Source organism: Sus scrofa, chromosome 8 (assembly GCF_054392235.1).
Source record: "Sus scrofa isolate SSC_HxYL_T2T_F1_AM1 chromosome 8, Sscrofa_HxYL_maternal_Yorkshire_Landrace_v2.0, whole genome shotgun sequence".
Lineage (NCBI taxonomy): Eukaryota > Metazoa > Chordata > Mammalia > Artiodactyla > Suidae > Sus > Sus scrofa.
The window spans coordinates 18,545,231-18,572,333 of NC_139390.1; the positions used below are offsets into that span (position 1 = coordinate 18,545,231).

Below are 27,103 nucleotides of genomic sequence, written 5' to 3' on the forward strand. Positions count from 1 at the left end.
CACATATATATAATCTCTTTTCACGTATGTATATGATTCTTCCTTCTCCCATCCCAATGTTCACCTTTAATGAATTAGAGGACATACAAACTAGGACTGAAAAAGCTTCTTATCCCATCTGGCACAAAAAGAAAGTAATCGAAGGAACCCAAAGGATTACTTAACACACAAAATGAAGTGCCACGATTCAGAACTTGAACTTCCTGACCTATCTCTGAAATATACCACAACCATCCTTTCTTTCTTGTCTCACTCTGCCTTGGTCTAAGGTGCTTGTTAATTAAATAAGTATTTGCACAGCCCGAAAATGTGAATGAGAAATAGTTTATAAGATATGCGCCCAGTGAAGTCAGAAGCACTGTAGTGAAGGATGAGTTCTAAGACTAGAAATTCTATAGTTCATAGAACATAAAAGAATCTTTAAAGAACATCTGGTCTGAGTAAAAAGAAATCACTCTTCTAGTACCCTACCTTGGGGGAGTAGGGGGGTTAATGAACTTCTATACTTCTAGCACGTAACACACAGACCAAACTCTCAAGAGTTATAAAATCTGGGTTAGACAGTGATGGACAGGGTAAATCAAGAATCATCTGCTTTGTTACAACAGGAGTACCTAAGCTAACAAAGACTTTTTCAAGGACTTACTTCATCAGAAGTTTCATTACCCAAAATAACTGTAGCAGAGGAAGCATAAAATACATCCTGAGGACACAGTGATTAACTGGTGACCAAAAATTGGAGTTTACCTGTGAGTAGAAGAGTAAAAAGAGCACCTAGATCACAGATGCATAACCACTGGAAATATTAAGCCTCAATTTACTAATCTGCAAAGCAAAAAGTACTAATAAAGTAGTCTCTGCTTAAAATGGGCAACTGAAGAATGCAGAAGGCAAGTTCCATCACTTTGAAATGCTGTCTGCGATTCAACTACCTTCAACGGGAGAGAGAAAGAGCTCAAACCCACTGCTCCAAATGCAGAATATTGTGTACAGGCATGTTTTCTTTTTAAAATAGGTACTTTTTATTATTATATTTGTTATTTATAAGATTTACTAATTGAGATGTGAGGCTTAAAAAACTAATTATCAAAGTAGTGCTTGGTAGTCACTTAGCCACAATACTGGCAGGGAGAGACACAAGAGGACAGAGTTATTAAACATGAATACTGAACATTTGGTTCGGTATTCTATCTTAGCTTAATCCTCAACTCAACACTTAAGCTAACTATATGACCACAGTTACTTCTTTCCTCGTCTATAAAATATGGCTATTCACATGTCATTGGAATACTGCAAAGAGTAAATGAATTAATATAGGTAATGTGCTTAAAATAGTGTGTGGAACAAAATGCCCAATGAACAAGGGCTATCATTTACATTAAAATTCTACAAGGAGAAATAGAAACCAAAGAAACGCTAATGAAGATGTAAACTGGTTAGAGTATTTTTAAAAAGTCATTGCTTTTTATCTGGCAATCACTTCCAGGAACTTCTAAGGATCTAAGTACACCTAAGGATTTTCATCAAACTTTTCACTCATAAGACTAAGAAACTACCAAAGCATTAGTGAACAGGAAATTGGTTAAATAAGTTAAAAATACCCCTTTTACAAGTGGAATACTATGCAGCCAATGAAAAGAATAACGTATACCCATTCCACAGTTTATGACACATTTCTGGGTGAATTAAAAAAAAAAAAATCAAGGCGCAAAATAATATATATTAAAAAATCCTATCGCTATCACAATATTATAGTGCACATCTGTGAATAAGTATGCAGAGAGCTAAAAAAATGTTCATGAAAGAATAAATAAAGATAGGGAGGAAGTTTTCAGGTAATTTTTTGCCCTTTTCTTTTCATTTTTATGTATGGACATTTCTTATGTTCCCTGAGGCAAGTTACTTAACCTCACCAAGACAAAATTATAATGAAAATGTGCTATTTAAAGCACCTAAAATTGTGGAAGTCTCTACATGTTATCTTGTCACTATATTTATTTCATACTTTTTAAAAAAATTTATTTTTCTTTTTAGGGCCACACCTGCAGTATACAAAGTTACCAGGCTAGGGTAGGACCAGAGCTGCAGCTGCTGGCCTACAGCATAGCCACAGCAACATCAGATCGGAGCCGCATCTTCAATCTACATCACAGCTTGTGGCAATGCCAGATTCCTTACCCACTGAGTGAGGCCAGGGATCGAATCTACATCCTCATGGACACTATATGGGTTGCAGCCACAGCAACCCCAGACCTGAGTTGCATCTTCAATCTGCATCTTCCATCTACACCACAGATCCCTTACCCAATGAGTGAGGCCAGGGATTGAATCTACATTATGTTGGGCTCTTAACCTGCTAAGCCACAGGTTAACAGCTCAATAGGAACTTCTTATTTCACATTTTTAATAGGAAAAACTATCAGGAAGTAATATCAGAAACTAATATCAAAGTGAAAAATGTCCCTATATTCAAAAATTTTTCCTCATATGTCAACGTAAGTTTTCTTTTGCTTAATAATTAGTTTTATACAGAAAATGTCAGATGATGGAAAAAGGAATAAGGTCAGTACATAACAGAAAGAAACCTTCAACTTCTCTCCTGACCCCCAAATTAAAAGATAGCAGGAATACATAAAGCCATATATAGTTTAGGTCATTGAATCTGAGCAAAATCTCTCACTGAATTACCTCCCCTCTCAGTAGTGACATAGTGGCATCCTTGGCAGTGGAGTTCACAAAACTGACAGGTCTACCCTCTCAGATAAAATGGACTAACTAGCAGGGCTTTAAAAAAAAAAAAATCTGCAAGATTGCATGACAGTCAACAAAAGTAACTTAAAATTATTAAACATGGGGGAACAAAACTAATAAACACTAAACCCAGTGTTAAAGTTCTGAGAAATGACATTCAGGTGACACAGAAAGGAGAATACAAATGTCCCTCCAGAATTATCTCAGAACTGTATTACAAAGATGAACTCTCATTCACCTACAGGTAGGTGTCATAAAAAACATCCAAGAATCATAAGGTCACCAAACATCTAAGTCCATATTTCTACTAAGTAGGTCGGGTTTACAAGTGAAGGGAAGCAACCCCATGTACATACACCAATCGTGGGACCACTAATTCCAAGAAAAGCATTTAAATGGTGCACATATACACAAATTTTTGTAAGTGAATTCATTCCTTCCCAGCATATTTTTTCTCCAATCTGAATTTGTGAGAGACATCAGTTGCATCTTAACCAGATGACAAGCAATTTATTTTTGCTTCAAGGGAACAAAGAACCAAGTGTTCCCTACTTTACCAACCCATTATAAATGTCATTAAAATGGGCTGTAATGAGTCTTAACTACAATCATAGGCTGTGTGCTGTATAGGAAAAAATAAGAGACTAGGGGTGAAATTTTAAAAATCAAGGTTCTAAATCCAGTTGTAAACTGTTTAAGGTTGCACAAGCACCCTTAACAATTTTGGGTTTCCATTTCTCATCCCCGAAGTGGAGAGGATTATACACACTTTCTTCAAAGCAGCTCTCAGGAGCCTGTGACTTGTAGGTCAAATGCCGAAGTTTTGCTATTCTGTAGGGGTGAGGGGTGGGGAGTGTTAGGGGACTGGCGACCAGGAGGGGAACCAAGATAGACACAGCCTAAGACAGAAAATTGACATCTAACATTGTAAATTACAAAATTTACAAGATTAAAGTGTTACACACTCATGCTTCCCATATTTTAATATATGGGAAGATATCAAAAAGTACACCCTATCCTGGCTTATACTCGCCAGACACAGATACCTTATTCCATCCAAAAGAAGGACTTTGGATAAACAAAAACTCACAAAAGTTATTCAGATGACTCAACACAGTGATTCTGCACACATATACCCACAATAAATGCAAAATTATTCAAAGTATTTAGATATTCAGGCTTTCATGTTTCTGCCTGAATTATCCAAATAAAGCTCTGTACTTCAGGAATGAAAGGACACACTGGAAAATGATTTCGATGCAATTGCTAAAGCCAACTGTTAAATTCCTCTGTACCTTTAAAAATAAAGGCTAAGTGGAAAGGAATCTGAAACACCACGAGTATCTGAACTCCCAAAGAAGCTCCCCAAGTGTGATATTTTCCCATAAATTACTAAAAAAGGGTCTTCTTGTTTCAAAAGCTACTTATGAAGGAAAGCGGGGTGGGGTAGAGGGCAGAAAACAAGAACTTATTGGAAAAAACACAAGGCCTTTCTAATTTACATCCCTGGGATGCCCCGTGTACGTAAATACAGTTTCGGCCAAAGCAGGAAATAAAGGAGATGGCGGGAGCGTAGGCAAGAGCGGAAGTTTGCCTAGCATCTACTTTGAAGTGTTTGAATGGACCGAGGCACGCGCTCTCCCGCCAAAGTATAAACGCAGCGGCTCCAAACCACCAGCCCTCCCGCTCAGGAGGTATACTCCACGTTTTCCTTTCTCCCGGCTGGCCCTCTACTCTCCCCTCCCCCGAGAACTCCCCGCCTGCACGCCTCACCCAACACCCACCACCCCCACCCCGGCCTACACAAGAATCCACGCGCTTCTCTCACTTTCCGGCCTCCGCCTCTCCCCGGACCGGGCACCCAGCCGCCCCCCAAAGCCCTTGCCCCGACCCCTCTGCCTCAGAAGTACCTGGTGCCCTTAGAAGCGACTACTCCCGCCGCGCCCTCCCCCACCCTCCCCGGGCTCCAGGCCTTACCCTGGAGCCCGGGCCACGAGGTCCGCGGTTCCCTCCCGTCCGCTCCCTTCGAAGTGACTCTTGCTCGACTCCGCCCGGAGAGGAGGCGCCCTAGTGGCCACGAAAGGCCTCTGGGCTCTTTTGACTGGGCCGGGCGGCGGCCGCGGCACTCAGCTCCCCGCGCCCTTGTCGGGCCGAACGCCGGGAGTGGCGCCGCTCTCCCGCGCCCCGCCGCTAGTGACCCGAGCCCGAGGGGAACAAAGGGTCGGCCCTGGGGCCCTCTCGGCCCGGCCCACCCTGGCCCGCTCCCCTCCGGGACCCCAACAAAGCCCGAACCCCTGGCTCGCGCCCCCGGCCTGGCTTACCCATCGGTCCCCGCACGCTTCTTGCCGGAGGGGTAATCCTCCCCCAGGTCCAACCGGTGTCGCTTAGACATCTTCGGACTCTTCGAGCTGGCGGTAACGAAGGAAGGAAAAAGAGAACCTGACGGCTCTATCGGCGCAGTCGAGGATGACTACTAAACTCTGGAGGACCCCCACCCCTCCCGCTACAACAGCCTACACCGTGCGGCCGGAACCAGGAGCTAAAATGGCGGCGGCGACGAGGGCTGGGCCTGCGCGCGCGCTTCCGCGGTATGCTGTGTGTGCGTGCGTGCGTGCGTGCGTGCGCGCGCACTGCGCGCACGCATCGGAGGCGGGAACTTCAGCCCCGCCCACCGCCTGGTTGGCCCGCCCGTCTTCCGTCCCGCCGGCCTCCTTCCTTTTGCAGCCACCTTATGCTCCTCTGAGTGGGTTGGGCCCTTGGGGCTTCACACCCCTCTGATTTAGAAAATTGAAAGAGTGAGTTTAATCCTACTTAGGAAATCCTATCCACCAGTATTAGGGGAGTCTAAGACCCAGAGATGTTGAAAAACTTATCAGATCATACAGCTGATAAGGGGCAGAGACAGGATTGGACCCCAGCTCTAGAACTTGAATTCACTGACCAGACATTCTCTCTCAACTGATAGGCGAACTGAGGTGAGAAAATGTCAAGACTCACCATAATCCATTTTGCCTTCTATTTTTTTTTTAACTGATCACCAACAATATGCACTCAATCTATTTATGCTTTTACCCGGAATAAAGAAAATTGGCAGTAAGAACATAACTTTTTTTTCTTTGTACCTATCATGTGCTTCCACAGCGTTCACCTTACCTCTATTCTTATTCTTACAGTAACTCTGCAGAGTAGGTGTGATTTTGTAGATGTGGACACTAAAGCTGAAAGAGGTTATGTTACATAGCCGTTAGGGCTGTCCCTAAAGCCACGGCAAATTGTTGCTATAGCATGACATGACTTTTGTAAATCTCTCCTTCCAGAATCTACCTGCTTGCTCAGTTGATTCATCCCCTAAGAAGCACACAAGAAAAAGATCTGTGGACCAACCCAAATCAGGTGATCTTTGTAGTTTGTGCGGTGGTTGTTTGGATGCCCTGGAAGATCATATTCAGACTCTTATCAGTTCCTCAGAACTGCAATCCCTAAGGTTAAATACGACTTGAAAATTTCAACTTATGAAGAGGATTTTTTTGGTACCAAATCCATATTTCAAAGTCACTATAAAGAAAAGTGAATGTCTTCACTTATAAAATTTTCTATCCTAAAAGTATTTTAACAGTATATCGACTTGTGTCAGAGATCATGATGCATAATCACTGAATTGTAAACCTGGAAGGGTTTCCAGCTGCTTTTTCTGTCTTTGCTTGACTTTACAAATGAGGGGATCTGAGCTCTAGGTTATGGCCAAGTTCACACAGTCAGTGAGTGTCAAAGTCAGAATTAAAATCCAGATTTTCACTTTCACAATTCCAGGCTCAGATCTCCAGGTTCCCAGTTTGAGGGCTACCATAAATTAGTCTAACATTTTGGAGAAATAATGAGGGAAAATGTTAGCATTCTGTCTGCAGAAGTGTCCCGCCCTAAGAGACATAGGTGTGCAAACAAGTGCAAGGAAGCTTTGTAAAAGAGGAACTGAAAGGGATGAGACATCCTCCTTGGGTCTAGTATATATTTAAAGAAACTACAACCTAATCAATTATGTTGTACCTGAATGACCGAAGAGAGATTGTTTTTACCTAAGGAGAGTGGCCTTTCTGGAATCTACAACAAGAGGAGCAAAGGCCAGAATCTGCCAGGATGTTTACACTCTCTGTAGGAGGGATAGAGGTCTGGGTCTGAATGAGCCACCCTAGATTTTCAGGCAGAACAGTCCCTAGAATAGAGAAGAGCTATCCGCTAGCTCTTCTACAGCTTCCTGGAAGTGTTATCAGAGGATTTTTCCTTTACTCTTACTCTCTATCTACCAGACAACTCTCCAGTCTATTACTTGGTCGATGGCATGAATTTACTCACCTAGAGGGAATGTCTTGTGCAGCTAAACAGCTCCAGGTGTCAGTCAGAGGTGTCTCCTAACCTTAATTAATAAATAGTAATATTACCTAGAACATATAAAGCACTTGCTAAGTACCACACTGTTTCTTCTGTCTATTAACCTATCAGATCCATATGGCAACTTTAAGCTAGAGGCTATGAGTTATACTTGTTTACAGGTGAGGAAACCGATGCACCAAGAGGCTAAGTATTTTGGTCAAGATGACAGCTTTGGAGTCACCCCAGAACAGTCTGTGTGCTTAAAGGCTATGCAGTATTGCTGCTGATAAATAGGTATTCTTACTATACCAGTTATTCTGCTAGGGTTTTGTTATTGCGGACAAGTTCCCCCAGTCAGACAGACTTAATGTGAACTAATAAATTAAGGTTTCTACCTTGTCCAAGAGGAAAATATGTTTATAGAGCTCTCAAGGGGCAAATCAGGATTTAAAGGATTTGAACCCAATCTGCCTCTAGAGCCACATGATTAACCACTATCCTGTATCGCTGTTATCTATGCTTACTTACTTCATTTACTTATTCACTCAACAAATATTTATTAAATTCCCATGTCAGGCATTGAATTAAGTGCTGGGGAAAAGGGAAGGAGCAAATAGCCATAGTGCCTGCCTTCATGACATTTATCGTAGGGAGAGAGGCAAGCATTAAACAGCTAAACACACAGATAACTATATCTGGTAAGTGTTTTTAGGCCATCTAAAGGGAACAGGCACAGCGAGAGGCTGTAACAGGTGGCCTTTATCTAGAGTGAGGGTTGGGAAATACCTCTTTGAGAAAGGGACATTTAAACAAAGACTTTAAAAATCAGTACAAATTGGGCAAAGTGAGAGGAAAGCATTCCAGGCAGAGGAAAGTCAAGTGCGATCCACAGACAGAACATGAATGCAGTGAGATGAGGAAGACATGATCCTGTAGATGCAAGAAGGGGCCATTTCATGCAGAGCCTGAGTTGTCCTGCCAAGGATGTTAAGACCATCCTTCCAGAGAGAAATAGGAAGACATCACAGAGATTTAATTGGGAAAACAATATGATCACTCATGAGGATTTGCCAGTATCAACTGGCCAGTCTCCCTCTTTGAATTCCCTTTGGCAGCAAAATGTTTACAAATTCAAAAGAATCTTCAGTACTGCTTTTAATCACCCAGCCCTCCCTCTACCATTTAATAGAAACCGTTACAAAGTGTAGTGGACGCTCTGACTTGCCATGGAAATCCTGCTTCAAGAATGAAAGACACAGAGTTCCCTTGATGGCACAGCAGGTTAAGGATCCAGTGTTGTCACTGCTGTGGCTCAGGTCGCTTCTGTGGCTGGAGTTCAATCCCTGACCCCAGACTGCATGCCTCAAGGGCGACCAAAAAAAAAAAAAAAAAAAGAAGAAAGAACAACATCCCTCAGTTTCTAGGAATGCTGCCTGCAAACAGCCCTCAGCTGTCTGCTGTCTTCAGGAGTTTCCTTGGTTAAAGTGAACTGCCCAAGGGCAGCCTGAAGATATTATGGAGATACCTGACTCCCGTACCCAGCTTGGAACAACCATGAGCTTCAGAGCATCAGAGCTCCCTGTGGGATTAGCTGAGGCTGTTATTAGCTAAAGCATCTCTTGTATTGCAATGCATTTTGGCCACTAACCACCCAGAGTTAGTTCAGATCCCACAATTTAAGGGCACAGTCTCCAGTAAGACTACCTTTACTCCAGATGCCATCGCCAATTTCAGGGACTTACAGGCCACCTGCACTTCTAACCAACTGGATACAAATTTGGGATCCCTAAATTCTCTGCAAATTACAACTTCTTCAGGTTCAGTAATTTGCTGGAAGAATGAGTCACAGAACTTAAGAAAGCACTATATTTATGATTTTACAAGTTTATTATAAAGGATACAAGTCACAACTAGCCAATGAAGAGATGCAGAGGGTGAAGTCCAGGAGGGTTCTGAACCCAGAGCTTCTGTGCCCTCTATCTGAGGAATTAGGACATGTCACTCTCCTGATCAAGAATATGTTGTTCCCAAACCAGGAAGCCCCAGGATCTTCAGGGCCCTGGGTCTTTATTGAGTTTCATTACACAGTTGTAACTAATTGGATCACTGGCACTGTGATTGAACTCAATCTCCAGCCCCCTTCTCCTCCCTACCAAATCTAATCACATGGTTGGTCTTTAGAGCTGACCAGCCCTGTCCTGAATCATCTCATTAGCATAAACTTGGGTGTGGTCCAAGGACCAGCCATTAATAACTAAGTCACTCCTATCCCATGCCCCAAATTCTAGTGGTTTAGAAGTTACCTCCCAGGAACCAGGGATAAAAGCCAATCAAATTCTTAATTATATGATAGCATCTCAACACAGTTTTCCCCTCTGTCTAATCCTACAGCTATACCTTTCCTTCCACTAGTGTTGATCCTAAGTGTACTCTTTAGTAAATTTCAAGGACATGATCTTTGCTTTGGAGTTGACTTTTCATAGAACCAAAATACTTAGTGCCAGGATTGGTCCAGGAAAGCAAACACTATGATTGAATTTTGGAGTTGGCCACCAATTTCATAGTCTGGCAATGAATCAGTGGTGGTAGGTAGAACATAGCTACTACAGGAAAGCAGGACAATTGTTATAGCTTTCAACTGTAGTGTACTAGGGAAGATCAGACACTGTCATCAAAGTATAAGGGAAATCACATCTATAAGACCATTGGAATTGTGATTGGCTATTGCTAAGTGAACTTGAGACTTTGGGGAGAGATCATGAAAGGCTGAATGTCATTAATCTCCAATACAGAGCTCAGTTTGAAAGCCAGAAGACCTTCTGGAAGCACTATAAGGAGATTCTCATCTCCTGCAGTGGGAAGACAGAAAGTTGAGGCCCAGTCCCAGGACTTAACTATAACAGTAGCAGAAGCCCAAGTGGAAACTTCCAAGAAGATTAAACTCACCACTTAGACAGGCATGATATTTTATGGTTAGGTCCCTGGTTGGGAAAGAGTGGAACTCTGACAAATGGGATGAGGACATTTAGGTTAACATACATGAAAAATCTTGAATCCCTAAATTCTCTGCAACCTGCTGAGCCTGCCAAAATGCCTGCTACTTCCTAGTAAAAGCTAGTGCTCCTTCCTTGTGAGATAATGAGAGGCCTTCTGTGCAGGAAAACATACCCCCCCCGCCAAGGATGCACCCCTAGATTCCCTGCTGACCACTAAGCAATGATGAGAATTAAGTAACAATATGTGATTGTCCATAGACATTTTAAGGTTGATAATATTGGAAAGCAACCCCAAAGAAGCTGTAGGACCTAGCTGATAAGTACTAACAGGAGCCAGGGAAGTATGCATGGGATTTAATTCTGAAGGTTCTGGATAAAAAGGGAAGAGAGAGGTGGAACATAAAGTTAGATGAGGGAGGAGTTCCTGTTGAGGCGCAGCAGAAACGAATCCGACTAGGGACCGTGAGGTTGCGGGTTCGATACCTTGGCCTTGCCCAGAGGGTTGAGGATCCTGCATTGCCCTGAGCTATGATGTAGGTCGCAGACACGGCTCAGATCTGGCATTGCTGTGGCTGTGGCGTAGGCTGGCAGCAACAGCTCCAATTACCCACCTAGCCTGGGAACCTCCATATGCCATGGGTGCAGCCCTAAAAAGACAAAAGACAAAAATAAATAAATAAAAATAAAAAATAAAGTTAGATGAGGGAGAATTTATCAATTTGAAAGCAGTCTCCCAGGAGACAGGATTTAACACTCATGCAGGAATGTCAGGTGATAGCTGAACACACTTAAGATTTCGTCTAGAAGCATTGGGAAGCCATGGCCCACAGTACACCAGGTAAGATAGAAATGCCAGAACTGCTGTGGAAATTAAACAGTTCACATGAGCGAACGTACTAGAGTGAAAATACATATATCAAGCTGGAAAACTCAGCAGATGACTATATTCCACAGAAAAGTTCAGAGGATACACCACTTATCAAATCAAAAAGGAATTTTTCTGGTAAGAGGCATCAACGTCACTCATCAATTCAATGGTGGCTCTGTAGTCCAGGGCTGAAGGTAGGAGATGACATTTCAGAACTGGGCTTCCTGAGAGCAGTAGAGTTGATAGGACCCTGTAATGCAGAGGTCTTCTGGTGGCATTTAAGCATCCGAAACCAAGTGGATGCTACCTGGTAGGACTGCAGTACAGAGGGCCTGACCCACAGAATTATAGAGATGGTAAATAAAACAAGGCACCTAGGGGAAGATGGACGGGCAACCATCAAAGGAAGTCCTTGATCTGAACAACCAAAATAAATCAAGGATAGACGATCAAGAAGTTGAGGAAAGTTGCCCTGTGGAAGACTAGCCAAGTTTCTGGACCTAACCTATGTCAAAAACTAGATTCTTTACACTGAGTAAAACAAAGCAGAAAGATAAGTTTAGTGAAAGGCTTTTGACCGGCAAGCTGGGACACTCAAGGCAGCCAGAGCAATATGAATTCTGAGTTGCTCACAAGCTGAAGGGTTTTTATGGGGTAAATCAAGAAGATATTTGACTTTTTTCAGCTAATTGGTTGCCTGGTGGTCGTCTTTTTTAATTTGATCAGGGTAGCTGAGTCAGGAAATCCAAAGATGGCATGAATAGACTTGGCCTTTGGGGACTGGCTGGTATCCTCTGCTGATTTCTGAGATGAGCTGTAAATTCCTGCAACTTAGGTAAGGTTACGTTTCATTTTTCTTTGATGCTCCTGAATTAGCCAACTCCGTTTGTCCCTAACATAAGTAACTTGGTTTTAGTTTTGAGTCTACGACCAATTTTTGGACCTGTAATACATTAATTAAGGGCAAAACATGCTCCCAGAAGAAAGGATGCTGCAAGACAAGAACATGTGTACACAGTAATAATTCCCCAAGTCCTTTCCCTCAAGGGATCTATTGCCATTGGCTTATGTCGCCACACACTGGGGTTAAGAGAATACCCACACATTTCAGGGACAATTGGATATAGAATCTGAACTGACATTGATACTGAGAGACTCACGGTGTCATTATGGTCTCTGTTGGAGTCAGGGGAGGATAGGACCCTGGAAAGGAGATGTGACCCAGGTCCAGCTCATACTAGTTTTCCTGGATTCTCAAACACACCCATTTGCCACATCCCCAGTCCACAAATGTACACTTAGAATAGACATCTTTGGTAGTGTTCACAATCCCCCATATTGAATGTTTGGCCTGTAAGGAGTAAGAGCTATCATAGTGGGAAATGCCAAGTAGAGGCTTATGAAACTGCACCCCCAACTCAGCCAGGATACTAAATAAAATCACCACTTACACCATCAGCATGTAAAGTTTAGAAGTTATCACTTCTCTTCTTAAAAGAAAAAGCTGAGCAAACTGAAAGCCAGTAGCTTTTCTTGGAACCATTAGAAAACTGAGGTTATAGGGTAAACTGCGACCCTAAAGTCTAGAGAGACAAGCAAGCTCAAGGAGTCATAGCAGGGAGTCCCCGGTGGCTCAGCAGGTTAAGGATTGGGTGTTGTCACTGTAAGGCTCCAGCTGCTGCTGTGGCTCAGGTTTAATTCCTGGCCATGGGTGTAGCCAAAACCAAAACCAAACAAAACAGAAAACCCAAACCCAGAGTAACAGCAAAGATCAGTTTACATGGAGCAGAAGTTGCTGGAGCTATAACTGATTGGAACACTTACCCCCATGGTCATTTGACAAATTGCCAAATTCTGAGTGGGGACTATCTAGAGAGTGAGAAACTCCCATGGCCCCCAGGCTGAGGTGGGCTCCCATAATTCACTGGGTTTCACCTCCAGGAATCCCACCAAGTTTTCACAGTAAAGAGCCAGGAAAGATGCTCTTGTGGCTCTGGCAGAGGTAGGGGAAGAATAACCATTGTAAATATGCCCAGAATAGCCTCCATAACAAGAGGTTACTCTCCATGAGAAGACTTTACCAGAGCCATGTCCCAACTGGAGGAGGGCATTTCTCTCACTCCAGCCCCTTCTAGCCTTCCTGTTTTATCTAAGGGGATTTAAAACAAAACAGAAAAGCTTGTGAAGGTCATAGCTCAGGAACACAGACCCATTAAAAGACTAAGATCCGGAGTTCCCATTGTGGTGCAGTGGAAACGAATCCAACTAGTATCCATGAGGATGCGGGTTCCATCCCAGGCCTCGTTCAGTGGGTCAGGGATCCGGCATTGCCATGAGCTGTGGTGTAGATCACAGATGTAGCTTGGATCCCGCCTTGTGGCCCTAAAAAAGAAAAAGAAAAAAAAAAAAAAAAGACCGAGATCCAACGATAAGATCAGAAAACACATCTCCTCCCCACTCCTGACTGCCCCACCGGCAGGGCTCCAGTGCAACAGTGGATTAGCACCAAAAAAGCTGCAGGACGAGGACTCAAAACAAGGGGAATCCCTAGGGAAACCCATAGTCAATAAGGGAGACTAAACCAGGACACCAGAGGAATTTGAAACCTCTAGCACCTACAGCGACAGCAAACATTAAACACAGCCCAGCTGCTGCCAGGTTAATGGTAACACCTCACCCTAAAGACCTGCTGTTTACTTCAGTCCCTGTTATCCAATACTTCATGCCGGCTTTCAAGAACAAGTTACAAGGCGTGCTAAGAGACAAGAGAAAACATAGTCTAAAGAGACAAAGCAAGCATTAGAACAAGAATCAGCTATGACACAGGTTTTGGAATTATCAGACAGGGAATTTAAAATGACTCTGATTAATATGCTAAGGGCTCTAATGGAAGAAGTAGATAACATGCAGGAGCAGACAGGTGATATAAAGTAGAGAGATGGAAACCCTAAAAAAGTTTGAAAAGGAAATGCTAGACATTAAGCACCTTGCAGCTGAAATGAAGAGTGCCTTGCAAAAAATGTTACTGGAAGTTCTTCGGGGAAGAAGAAAGGAAGTAGGTCAGAAACTCAGATCTTCATAAAGAATGGAAGCATATTGGAGAAAGAATAACTGAAGGTAAAATAAAATTTTTTATTTTTCTTATTCTTAATGGATCTAACGGATAATAGTTTATTTAAAGTAATAAAAACAGTGTATTGAGTGATTATAGCAAATGGAGAAGTGAAATGAATGATAGCAAGGTCATAGGAATGGGAGGGAAGAACTGGCCGATACTTTAAGTTAATTGCAGTATGTGTGAAGCAGTATAATGTTATTCGAAGATGATAAATTAAAATGTGTATTGAAAACTCTAAGCAACCACTAAATTTTTTAAATGTACAATTGATATGCTAAGTGAGGAGATAAGATGAAATCATAGAAAATGTTCAGTTAAAACCCCAGAAGGCAGAATAAGAGAGTGTTAAAAAAAAAAAAAAGAAAGAACAAATTCAATGAATATCAAACAGTTACAAAATCAACTTAGGGAAACAACGAAAAACAAACAACCCACTTAAAAAAAAATGAGTAAAGGACTTGAATAAATATTCCTTCAAAAAAGGTACACAGATACCCAATAAGCACATAAAAAGACGCTCAACGTCACTAATCATTAGGGAAATGCAAAACAAAATCACAGTGAGAAATCACTTCTACACCCATTGGGACACGTATTGTAAAAAGAAAGAGAATGCAACAAGTGTTGGCCAGAAATTGGCAGCCTCATGCATTGTGGTTGGGGATGTAAAGTGGTGCAGCCACTGTGGAAAATAGTATGCTGATTACTCCAAAAAGTAAACATAGAATTACCATATGATTCCACAATTCCTCTTCTGGGTATATACCCCAAAGGATTGAAATCAGGGACTTGAACAGACATTTGTACATTCAAGTTCGTAACAGCATTATTTCACAATAGCCAAAAGGTAGAAATAACCCAAATGTTCATTGATAAATGAATGGATAAAGAAAATGTGGTATATACATACAACGGAGGATTATTTAACCTTAATAAGGCATGAAAATCAGACCATCTAGAATACAAATGCACCTTGAAGACATATGCTGAGTGAAATGAGATCCTGAGAGTTCTGGACATTAACAACGAGGTGAATGTACTTAATGCCACTAAACTGTACACTTAAAAATGGCTAAAAGAGTGAACTTTGTGTTATATAGTCATCCCTTGGTATCTGAAGGGGAGTGGCCCCCCTGACCCCTGTGGGTACCAAATTCCATAGATGCTCAAATCCCTTATGCAAAATGGTGTAATATTTGCATATGCCCTATGCACATCCTCTTGTATATTTTAAATCATCTCTAGATTACTTATAATACCTAATACAATGTAAAGGCTATGTAAATAGTTGTAAATACATTGTAAATGCTATGCAAATAGTTGTCAAAGTGTGGCAAATTTGAGTTTTGCTTTTGGGAATTTTCTGGAATTTTTTTTTCAAATACTTTCCATCTGCTGTTGGTTGAATTTGTGAATGTGAAACCCATGGATACGGAGGGCCAACTGTATGTATTTTACACATTAAAAAAAAAACCAAACAAAAAACTAAGCGATAAAAGGTAAATATGGTTGCCCCTTTAAAGGCCTAAGAGATGGATAGGTAGTGGTTTCCATCAATGTCTATTTAATTTACCATTCTTGGCCTCTGCAAAATCCAGACAAATTCTGGAGAATAGCCATGGACCATCACAAATCTATCCAAATAGTAGCCCTAAACAGTAGCTGCTGTGTCAGTTGCGTTATCTTTGCTAGAGGAGATCACTATGGACTCATGAACAGGATATGTGGTCAGTGATCTGACAAATCAACTCTCTTTCTATCCCTGTCAAAAAGAGAATCAGGAGTTCCCGTCGTGGCGCAGTGGTTAACGAATCCGACTAGGAACCATGAGGTTGCGGGTTCGGTCCCTGCCCTTGCTCAGTGGGTTAACGATCCGGCGTTGCCGTGAGCTGTGGTGTAGGTTGCAGACGCGGCTCGGATCACGTGTTGCTGTGGCTCTGGCGTAGGCTGGTGGCTACAGCTCCGATTAGACCCCTAGCCTGGGAACCTCCATATGCCGCAGAAGCAGCCCAAAGAAATAGCAAAAAGACCAAAAAAAAAAAGAGAGAGAATCAGGGGAGTTCCTTTGTGGGATAGCAGGTTAAGGATTTGGTGTTGTCACTGCAGCTGTGGCGTGGGTTGGATCCCTGGCCTCCAGAACTTCCGCATGCCATGGGTGCCACCAGACAAAAAAAAAAAAAGAGAGGGAATCAGAAATAATTCAAATTCCTTCGGTACATGTGACAGTATCCATTTATAGCCATGCCCTCAATCTATGTTGCCTCTATCCTCTGTCATAACATAGTCTGAAGAAACATGGACCAGCTGGACATCCCGCAGAATATCACACTGGTCCAATAAACTGATGATGCCAGTTGGACCAAAGAAACAAGAAATGGCTGATACTGGAGGCCTTGGTAACCTACATGTGTCCTTGAGGAAGATGAACCTTAAAAGACTCAGGAGCCTGCCACAATAAGTAATTTTTCAGAGTCCGGTGATCTTGAGTATGCTGGGACATCCCCTCCAAGGTAAAGGGGAAATCATTGCAATCCTGTAGCTCCCATCACTAGCAGGTTAGCACAGTGGCTGCCAAGTGGGCCTCTTCAGGTTCTGGTGGCAGTGTATTTCCAGGAGTACTGCTCCAACTCTCCTGGTGACACAGGTGGATGCTATTTTTTTGTGGGGTCCATAGCAGGAAAGGACTCTGCAATAGGTCCAGGCTAGAGGGCAAGCAGCTGCTGGCCTTTTGGACAACACAGCCCAGCACACCCTGTAGTATTAGAGTTATCAGGGGTGGTAAAACATGACCTGTAGATTTTATGACAAGCCTCGGATTGGAGAATCACAATGTAAACCCATAGGGTTCTGGATCAAAGCCCCACCAATTGCAACAGAATTTTACACCTTTCAAAACGCAGCTTCAGGAACACTACCAGGCCCTAATGGAAACCAGCACCTCACCATGGAACACCAAGTGGCCGTGACACCAGAACTATCTACTATGCATTCCAAACCCTAAGGTGGGGCAGGCGCAATGGAAAAGGTACATGTAGGATTGAATGTCAGCAAGACCTGAGGGCACAAGCAAGATGCATGAGAAGATAGCATGCAAGTAGCTCATGTCATCCACCGTGTTACACAGCACGTAGTGGTGTGCTGGAGCCAGTCAGCACCAGCTCCTGGGAGCTCATGGCGAAGTTTTCAGGAAGGTTGACATCACATCGGTGACTTGAAATTGACTGTAGCGGAAGTATTTCCACCAGGAAAATTAGCTAATGTTACAATCAGATATTCATTTCTCCTCTTCAGAAAACTGGGGTTGTTAAATATTTACCGGTACCTCACTGCTCAGCTCACATCACTTACTGCCTGGGGGAATCCTTGGTGATCAGTTGATACAGGAAGAAAAAGCCTGAGCTTGATTCACAAATGGCACAACTTAGTTTACTGGGGAAAGCCCGAAAGGGGTGATGGCTGTGCTGCTGCCCCACCCAGCATGGTCTTGAAAGATAATGGTGAGGAGAATGCCTCCCACCTGGCTGGCCACTTTACGTGGAAAGAGAAAGTGGCCTGAAATTAGAATACACAGGGATTCGAGGCAGTGCCGAATAGCTTGGTCATCTGGTCAAGGGTCTAGAAGCAGAAAGTTTGGAAGACTGGGAGACAGCAAAGAAAAAAGTAAAGCCATGTGGATGAACATGTGGAAGTGAGCATATGCATAAAGATCTTTATTTCACATTTATGACCATCAGAGAGCATCCATCATAGGAGAGGTACAGAAAAAACACCTATCCAGTTGCTACAAGCCAGTCTCTGTCATCACCTGCTCCAGTGCTTGCCTGATGGGCACACAAACGGGATGGAGACTATACGTGGATGCAACAGCACGGGTCCCTCTTTTTTTTTTTTCTTTTTAAGGGCCACACCTGCAACAGATAGAAGTTCCCAGGCTAGGGGTCCAGTCAGAGCTGCAGCTGCTGGCTTACACCACAACCGTGGCAACTCGGGATCCAAGCCACATCTACAACCTATATACCACCCCTTTCTGCAACGCCAGATCCTTAACCTACTTAGTGAGGCCAGGGATCAAACCCGCATCCTCATGATACTAGTTAGGTTCTTAACCTACTGAGCCACAACAGCAACTGCACACAGGTCCCTCCTAAGACTGATCTAGCTCCTGCCACCACTGAATGTCCAACTTTCTAGCAATAGAAACCAGTGCCGAGTGCCCAATATGACAGTCCCTCAAAGAGACCAAGCAACTGCCTGGTGACAAGTTAACTATGCTGGATACCATCTATCCTTCCACAAGAACAGACATATATTGAAGGTGTGGATTTGCCTTTCCTGCCTGCAGGGCCTCAACGAGTACCATTTTCCAAGCACAGGTAGGATGATCAATCCTCCAGCAGGAGATTCCACATATTCCTGGGTCACACAAAAGAACTCACTTAACATTAAAGGAAGTGCTAGAACAGGTACGTGACCGTGAGATCTGATGTTCACATCACATACTGAGATACCTAGAAGCCACTAGCCTCATAGAAGAGCCAGCTCAGGGATAATAGCTTATGAAGAAGGACTGCCGTCCTCCATAACGCAGTGCACATTCTGAACAAAATGATGCTTATATGGTGCTATTTCCCCAGGAGGTAGAATCCATAGGCCTAGGAATTAAGAGATAAAAGCAGGAGCGCTCCCATTTTCCTTTTGCTCCTAATAATCCATTTTGGAAAACTGTGCTTCCCATTTCTGAAACTCTCGGTTCTGAACAAAGGTTTTGGTTACACACACACACACACACACACACACACACACACACACACACAATGGCTGCCAATTGGGCTTTTTAAGTTCCTCATGCCAAGGGATTGGAGGACAAGAAGAAGAATCACTATCCTGGCAGGAATAATTGGCCCTAGTCACTGGGAGGAAATAAGACCGCTTATTTAGACAATGGGGGCAAAAAATAGTATGCTCTTTGGAGTTCCCATTGGCTCAGCGGTAATGAACCCGACTAGTATCCGTGAGGATGCAGGTTTGATTCCCTGGCCTTGCTCAGTGGGTTGAGGATCCAGCATTGCCCCGAGCTCTGGTGTAGGTTGCAGATGCGCCTTGGATCGGGTGTTGCTGTGGCTGTGATGTAGGCCGGCAGCTGTAGCTCCAATTTGACCCCTAGCCTGGGATCTTCCGTATGCTGCACCTGTGGCCCCATAAAGAAAAAAAAGAAAAAAAGAAATATATGTATATAAAAACTATTGAAGTAACTTAGATGGGAAATGATGGTGGATGATGGTGACTAGACCTGGAATGGTGGCAATAAAGCATGTAAGATGTTGTTGGGTTTGGGATCTATTTTAGAGGCACAGCCAACAGGACATGCTGGTGGACTCTATCAGTGGAAGTTCAGGATGGCGGTTAGGAAGGAGAAGAATAGAGAAGTCTGATCTGTTTATTACGATGGGGAGGATTGTGGTGGGTGGGTGGGAGGGAAAGTATCAAGAGTTCTCATTTGCCTGCTGAGTAGCATTGAGAACTATGTCTAGATACTCATATTGCAACCAGAACAAAGGGTGGGGGGGGGAATGTATACATGTAAGGATAACTTGATCCCCTTGCTGTACAGTGGGAAAAAAAAAATTAAAAAAAAAAAGAGTTCTCATTTGGTTATGCTAAGAGACATGACACGGAGTGATAGATAAAGTCATGAGTTCTGATACGCTATCCAGACCCCAGAGAAAGGGTTCAAGCTGGTAAACAATAAGATTGGGATCCTCCAGCAAGATGTCAGGCCAGAGAGTCTACTGCCAACATTTGAGGGTCTGGGGAAAAGATAGCAATGAATTCCCCTGGCTTTCTCTCGCTTCCCTATATGGACAGCCCAGCCCAACTGTGATGGCTCTGCTCCAGATTCCCCGGGGCACAGACTCCAAGCAACCACATTGCCTGTAGACACCTGACTATGTGGGTCAGTATGGCCTAAGAAAAGTCCCAGCAGAACTCTGTGTGGCCCAGGGCTCAGGACAGGAGCCCTGGATCCTTGGGTCTAAGGGGAAGTCTGCTCTAAGCTCTAGTAATTTGTACCAGTTTCTCATCCCATCATGATAACTGTATAATGAAAGCAGCGGGAAGCTCATGGCACCTTGTTATCAGCCCATACAGGTGATGAATTATTTAAGAGGCACGTAAGGAGCCTATAAAGAAAACAAGAAGGAACAGAAAGTGAGGAAGGCAAGCCTCTAGACTGTGAAGAAACAGTGGCCACCTCAAACCCAAGCTTGAATCCTCAGCACAATGCCTAGAACTACTCACTAGGTGTATGGGGATAGCTTCTTTTTCCATCCCTAGCTTTACACTCTTTCTTTTCTTTTTCTTTTTTATTTTATTTTATTTTATTTTTTTATCTTTTTAGGGCCACACCCATGACATATGGAAATTCCCAGGCTAGGGGCCAAATGAGAGCTGTAGCCGCTGGCCTATGCCACAGCCACAGCAATACAGCAATGCCAGATCTGAGTCATGTCTGCAATCTACACCATAGCTCATGGCAACACCGGATCCTTAGCCCACTGAGCGAGGCCAGGGATAGAACCTGCGTCCTCATGGATGCTAGTCAGATTTGTTTCCACTGAGCCACAAAGGGAGTTCCCTAACTTTACAGTCTTTTTAAGGCACATCTTCCTCTTGGGGAAATACCAGCCAGGAAGATTTTGTCAAGTCAGTAGGGCTTGACTTCCATTGGTCTGTGTTTTTTCATTGGGTGAAATCAGTGGCACTATGCAACCAGCCTTTTGGTTCCTGTTCTCTTGGATCTGCATGCCCACAAAGGGAGTCCATTCTCTTTCTCCACTCCTGCTCCTCAGAGGAAGCTTACCGAGACACAGCACCCACCCTATTCCCACCCTCCATCCCCCAACAAGTGGAGGGAGGCCTGCAGTTTCCAAGCTGTGCTGCTTCCATTCAAAGAAGGAAGAAATATTAGCCTCCCCATCAATCTCATGTCTAAGATACAGTTCTTGGTCAGTTCTCCAAAAGCCAATTTTCTGAAAACCAATTCACCAAAAGACTGATTTACAATGGCCCAGTCTCCAAACCCCATCGCTAGGAGTCTGATGTGGGGCTTTGCCTCCACGTCTCCTCGCCATGCTATCTGCTCTCCTCCACTTTCTGGAACATATTTGTGATTAATGCCATCATCTACTAATTTTATCATCTGTGTTATTTCTGGGTCTGCTTTATTGATTTTTCTCATCATTATGAGTTATATTATTCTGGCTTCTTTGCCTGCCTGGTAAATTTTTATCAGATGCAAATACTTTGAATTTTACCTTATTCAATACTGGATATTTTTCATTCTTTTGAATATTTTTGGGCTCTGTTCTAGGACACAGTTAAGTTACTTAGAAGGAATTCAATCTTTTCAGAACTTGTCTTTAATCTTTGTTAGTTGGGTTCAGAACAGCCTTTAGTCTAGGGCTTCTTCTGGGGATGGTTCTGCCTGATCTTTTCTGGTGGTCTTCCCCTAGCCTTATATAGTTTTGTGACACATATTGCTATGGTCTGAATCGTGTCCCTGTCCCCTACCCCCGAATTCACATGTTAAAACTCTAATCCCCATGTGATGGCATTTAGAGGTGGTCTTTGGGAGGTAATTAGCTTTTGATAAGATCATGAGAGTGGGGCCCTTATGATGGGATTAATGCCCTTATAAAAGGAGTAGGAGACTGGGGTCTCAGTCTCTCTGCACGTGTACACCAAGGAAGGCCATGTGAGGGCATAAACAGAAAGAGAGCCCTCACCAAGAACCCAACCAGGCACCCTGATCTCAGACTCCCAGCCTCCAGAATTATGAGAAATAAATATTTTTTAAAAAATTTATGGCAATTAATTTACAATATTATATTAGTTTCAGGTATACAACATATTGATTCAATATTTTTATAGATTCTACTCCACTTAAAGTTATTATAGGAGTTCCCGTCGTGACTCAGCAGTTAACGAACCCGACAAGTATCCATGAGGATGCGGGTTCGATCCCTGAACTCCCTCAGTAGGTTAAGGATCCAGCGTTGCCATGAGCTGTGGTGTAGGTCGCAAATGCAGCTCAGATCCAGCGCTGCTGTGGCTGTGGCATAGGCCGGCAGGTGCAGCCCTAAAAAGACAAAAAAAAAAAGTTATTATAAAGTAATGGCTGTAGAGAAAGAAATGTCTATTGTTTAAGCCACCCAGTCTACAGCATTTTGTTGCAATAGCTGAGCTAAGACACACACCGATGTGTACTGAGCTGAACTTTCAAGGGTAACTCTGCTGATCCTCCGAGCTCTCTGCACATGGCTCTTTACTCTCTGGCCTGCCCTACAATCTCCAGCTGCCTTGACCTCCTCAGGGCTCAGAGACCACTCAGTTTAGGTGCTCCTTCCTGGGCTCCAGATGAGAAATTCTCTCCCGACAATATGCTTGGACAACTTTGGCTTCATCTTATTTATTTTCCTTTCCTGTGCTGCCCATTGTCCAGTGCCTGAAAACTCTTGTTTCACTTTTTTTTTTCCCCTAGTAACTTCATTGGATAGGGAGGAAGCTAAATGTGGACCCTGTTGTTTCATCATGGCCAGGAGCAGGCATCTTACAGTTTATTAGTAAGCGAAGTCTATGCTATAGACTCAGGGCTTCAGTATCTAATAGGCAAAATCTTGCTTCATTTTTCTTTTTGTTTCAGGAAAACTTTCTTGGTCATTTGGGTCCCTTTCTCTTTCATATGAATTGTATAGTCAGCTTACTAAATTCCCTTAAAAAGTCCTTTTGGGAGTTCCGTTCCTGTCATGGCTCAGCGGAAAAGAATCTGACTAGTACCCATGAGGACACGGGTCTGATCCCTGGCCTCACTCAGTGGGTTAAAGATCCAGTGTTGCCATGAGCTATAGTGTAGGTTGCAGATGCAGCTCGGATCTGACATTGCTGTGGCTGTGGTGTAGGCTGGCAGCTGTAGCTCCCGTTAGACCCCTAGCCTGGGAACCTCCATATGCCGCTGGTGCGGCCCTAAAAAGACAAAAAAAAAAAGTCCTGTTGGGTTTTGGATTGGGATTGAATTAAATTTATATACTAACATGAGATATAACTGATATCCTTACATTTACATGATTACATGTACTTTGCCTTTGGGTAGAGAAAATTGGTATAAAATACTGCTTTTTAGCTGCTGGATGCTGTTGATGGCCTGGAAGGGGAGGACACATAATATAGTTGGATTAGGTGTTTAAAGACCCAGTGGAGGACAGGCTGGCCAGTTCAGGGCTCATTACCTGGAAGGGGGTGGGAACTCTATTGGGTGAAAACATTACAATTTTAAAGGTTAAGAAGGTAAAGTGATATCTGAGATGGTTATATGAGAAAACAGGACTGAGAGAAGTACATCTGGTTTTCTATTCTTCAAGAAAGGAGAGATGCATATACACATTTACTCATACTATGTATACACATATGCATAAATCTATAACCACTTGAATTTTAAAATGCAAAGTTAATTAACTATGAAAGCAAAGTTTTTGGTCTTTTTTTAGGGTTGCACCCACAGCATATGGAAGTTTCCAAGCTAGGGAGCGAATCAGAACTGAAGCTGCAGGGCTATACCACAGCCCCAGCAATGCTGGATCCGAGCCACATCTGCAACCTCCACTACAGCCCACAGCAACCCTGGATCCTTAACCCACTGAGTGAGGCCAGGGATCGAACCCACGTCCTCGTGGATACTAGTCGGATTCATTACTGCTGAGCCATGATCGGGAACTCCTAAAAGCAATTTTAAATAACTTCTGATAGGGAAGTACTGAACAAGGGAGACAGAAGCTGAGCTTTTCTGCATACGCTCTGCTTTTAGATTTGACTTTAAAACCATCTATTTTACACAATTATACTTCAAAGTTAAATTTTTAAAAAAGCAGTCCCTGAACACCGAACGTGAAATAAAACAAATGAACCCAACCCAACTAGAATCAGGTTGGTGGCACAGCTACTCAGAGAGAACCAATTTAAAGTGACTTTTAAAGCACAGTAATTTGATAGCCCATCCCTAGTGGGATATGCCCTAAGGACAAAAAAAAAAAAGAGTTGCAAAAAAATATCTTAAGCTGCTCTGAGAAATCCCACATTTTTGAGGCAGTACAGAGACCATTATTTTCAGACCGTGTATGCAGAGCCTAAAGAAAACAAGTAATTGCGTTGGGATTGTCAACCACTGACGCGTTTCAGTGTGGTAGAAAAGAGATCAATAGGTTTAGGTAGTTACCCTGTAGTCTTTAATTTGAATTGAAACTATTAGTATAAACTCATGACATATGTAATCTTACCAAAAAACACCATTTTCTACTCTGTCCACTGAAAAAGTCCAGAAACACAGTGATTAAGCTAGTAACACCAAGTGCCCAGATGGTCCCAAATTCCAGTTCAACTACAAGGCCACAGGGCCCCTTGGGTTACAGCTGTGACAGATCCAGGGCAGGAAACACGCCCCCTGCCCTAAGGAACTGAGCTTCCTGCTCTCTGGTGTGACCTTTCCAGGGCTGTGTCCAAAGCCCTCACAGAGCAGTCAGAGGAGGCTCCTATAGGCCAATGAATCATAAAAATAGTAACCTCAATCGATTGAAATAATCCAGTGGGATTATGTCTACTAGTTCATAACAACACAAAACAACACTTCGTGGTCACCTTTAAAGGATTCTAGAGGTCAGCTCATCAGAATTCAATCCCTTATCTTGCTTTTCTGCATAGCATGTAGCTTCAGTTACCCAGGTGGTTGAGACAGCTTTGTAGAAGAAACGTCTGAAGGTGCTTCCATTGACAATAAAGGAGTGATGGAATAAAAACATCCCCACAGTGTAAGTTCTAACAAATCCATGGATCATAGTTCCCATTGTGGCTCGGCAGGTTATGAATCCAATTAGTATCCATGAGGATGTGGGTTTGATCCCTGGCCTCGCTTAGTGGGTTAAAGGATCTGACATTGCTGTAAGCTGTGGTGTGGGTTGAAGATACAACTCAGATCCTGAGTTGCTGTAGCTGTGGGGTAGGCCGGCAGCTACAGCTCTGATCCAACCCCTAGCCTGGGAACTTACATATGCTGCAAGTGTGGCCATAAAAAAAAGCAAAAAATAAAAATAAAAATAAAAAAATAAATCCATGGATGAAGGAGTGCTGAACAACAGAGAAACAACCAGACATCCTGTACTGTCCTCTGTGGAGAATATTTCCCAGAAAATTGAAGCTGAGTGTGATCAAACTTATAGATCTAACCACCAATAGGCAGAAACTACAGGGGACAGAGGCATGCATTAAATGACACCACAGAGGTGTCATTATCAAAATTCAGGCTAGGAAATGCTACTGGGAAAAAAAATTTTTTTTTCAGTACTTGCAAGAAAAAAGTGTGGCAGAGGAGGAGTCTACAGATGAAAAAAAGATTTAAAGATCTGTCACCACCAGCTGCAATTTATGGCCTTATTTGGATCATGAGTCTAACAAATACACTAAATAATCATGAGATAATTGGGAAAATTTAAACAGGGACTAGAGATTTGATTATATCAATAATTTGTTGTTAGTTTTTGGCTTTGAGTTTTTATTTATTTATTTTTTGCTTTTTTATGGCTGTATCTGCAGCATATGGAAATTCCCAGGCTAGGGGTCAAATTGGAGCTACAGATGCCAGCCTACACCACAGCCACAGCAAAACTCGGGATCTGCACCGCATCTGTGACCTACACCACAGCTCACAGCAACACCAGATCCTTATTCTACTAAGTGAGGCCAGGGATAGAACCCACATCCTCATGGATACTAATCAGGTTCTTAACCTGCTGAGCCACAATGGTAACTCTGAGAAATTGTTGTTAGTTTTTAAGATGTGATAATGATATTTCTTTTTTAAAGAAATAAATACTGAAATTCTTATAGATTAAAAAATAACAGCATTCCCCCTAAATAAATATTACACAATTCCACTTATTAACCTAACAAGTTTTTTGGGGGGGAGTAGAGGGAGTTGGCTAAAATTATTTTAAAATCCATGTGGAAATATAAATGCCTGAATAGCAAAGAAAACTATAAAGAAGATAAATAACGAGAGACTTGCCTTCAACTGAAAGCCACTGTAATGAAAATCACTGTAATACAACCAGCATGGTATTGGCATAAGAGTAGACAAATCAGTGGAACAGAAGAGCGGATCCAAAAATAGATCTCAGCATATATCATAATTTCATATGTGACAAAGGTAGTATTTCAATTCCTTGGGAAAGAATGGTTTGTTTAATAAATAGTGCTGGCATAACTGGCTCTTCATCTAGAACAAAATGAACTTGTATCCCAATTTCACAACAAATCCCAAAATAAATTCCAAGTGGATTAAAAACTTAAATGTAAATAATAAATCTTAGAAGAACATTTAGGTGACAGAACACTTCTTTCACTAAAATCAGAAGCCTGGAAGTAAAAAAACAACAACATATTTTATTACCTAAACATTTAAAACTTTTATATGGCCAAAAATACCACAAAGTTAAGAGTCAAAATAATGCATTTAGAAAAATATGGGTAATGCAGATAACAGACAAAGGGTTAATATTTCTCATATATGATAAATTCTTACAAAGTGATAAGAAAAAGATAAACCCTTCCAGTGTTTAAAAAGGGCAAAGGGTATAAACAGGCATTTCACAAACTAGCAAATCCAAATGGCTAATAAACATATTAAAAGGTACACAAACTTACTAGCAGTCAGGAAACTGCAAATTAAAATAATAATGAGACAGTAACACCTATGGGACTAGCAAATATTAAAATGAATAATATTATCTTTTGTGGTCTCATACATAGCTTGCGAAAATGTAAATTGTTACTGCCTTTTGGGGGGAAAAAACAAACCATGAACAGCATCTATTAAAATAAAGAATCTACACACCCTTTGTCCCAGTGATTGCCCTGCTGGGAATGTAGCCAATAGAAATAAAAGAACCAGTATGGAAG

The 27,103-nt window shown here is 42.5% G+C and overlaps 1 protein-coding gene and 1 long non-coding RNA gene across 5 annotated transcripts in view; one reads left to right on the forward strand and one right to left on the reverse strand.

Annotated features, from left to right (window-relative positions):
- Positions 1-5,315, reverse strand: part of DHX15 (DEAH-box helicase 15) — a 56,776-nt gene extending 51,461 nt beyond the window's left edge. For 2 of the 3 annotated variants that reach the window (XR_014811889.1, XR_014811890.1), the window contains exon 1: positions 5,073-5,315. Coding sequence is in view for 1 of the 3 variants with exons in the window: in NM_001252212.1 (NP_001239141.1) it covers positions 5,073-5,143 (71 nt within the window). In the remaining 2 variants the exon portion in view is untranslated. 3 annotated transcript variants of the gene reach the window in all.
- LOC146400348 (uncharacterized) overlaps positions 5,206-27,103 on the forward strand; it is a 56,336-nt gene continuing 34,438 nt past the window's right edge. The window contains exons 1-3 of one of the 2 annotated variants that reach the window (XR_014812261.1): positions 5,206-5,339; positions 6,069-6,144; positions 11,710-11,818. This is a non-coding gene — a long non-coding RNA (uncharacterized LOC146400348). Of the gene's footprint in view, positions 5,340-5,519; positions 5,727-6,068; positions 6,145-11,709; positions 11,819-27,103 lie in introns of those variants that run through there. The other variant, XR_014812260.1, reaches the window with a different exon arrangement.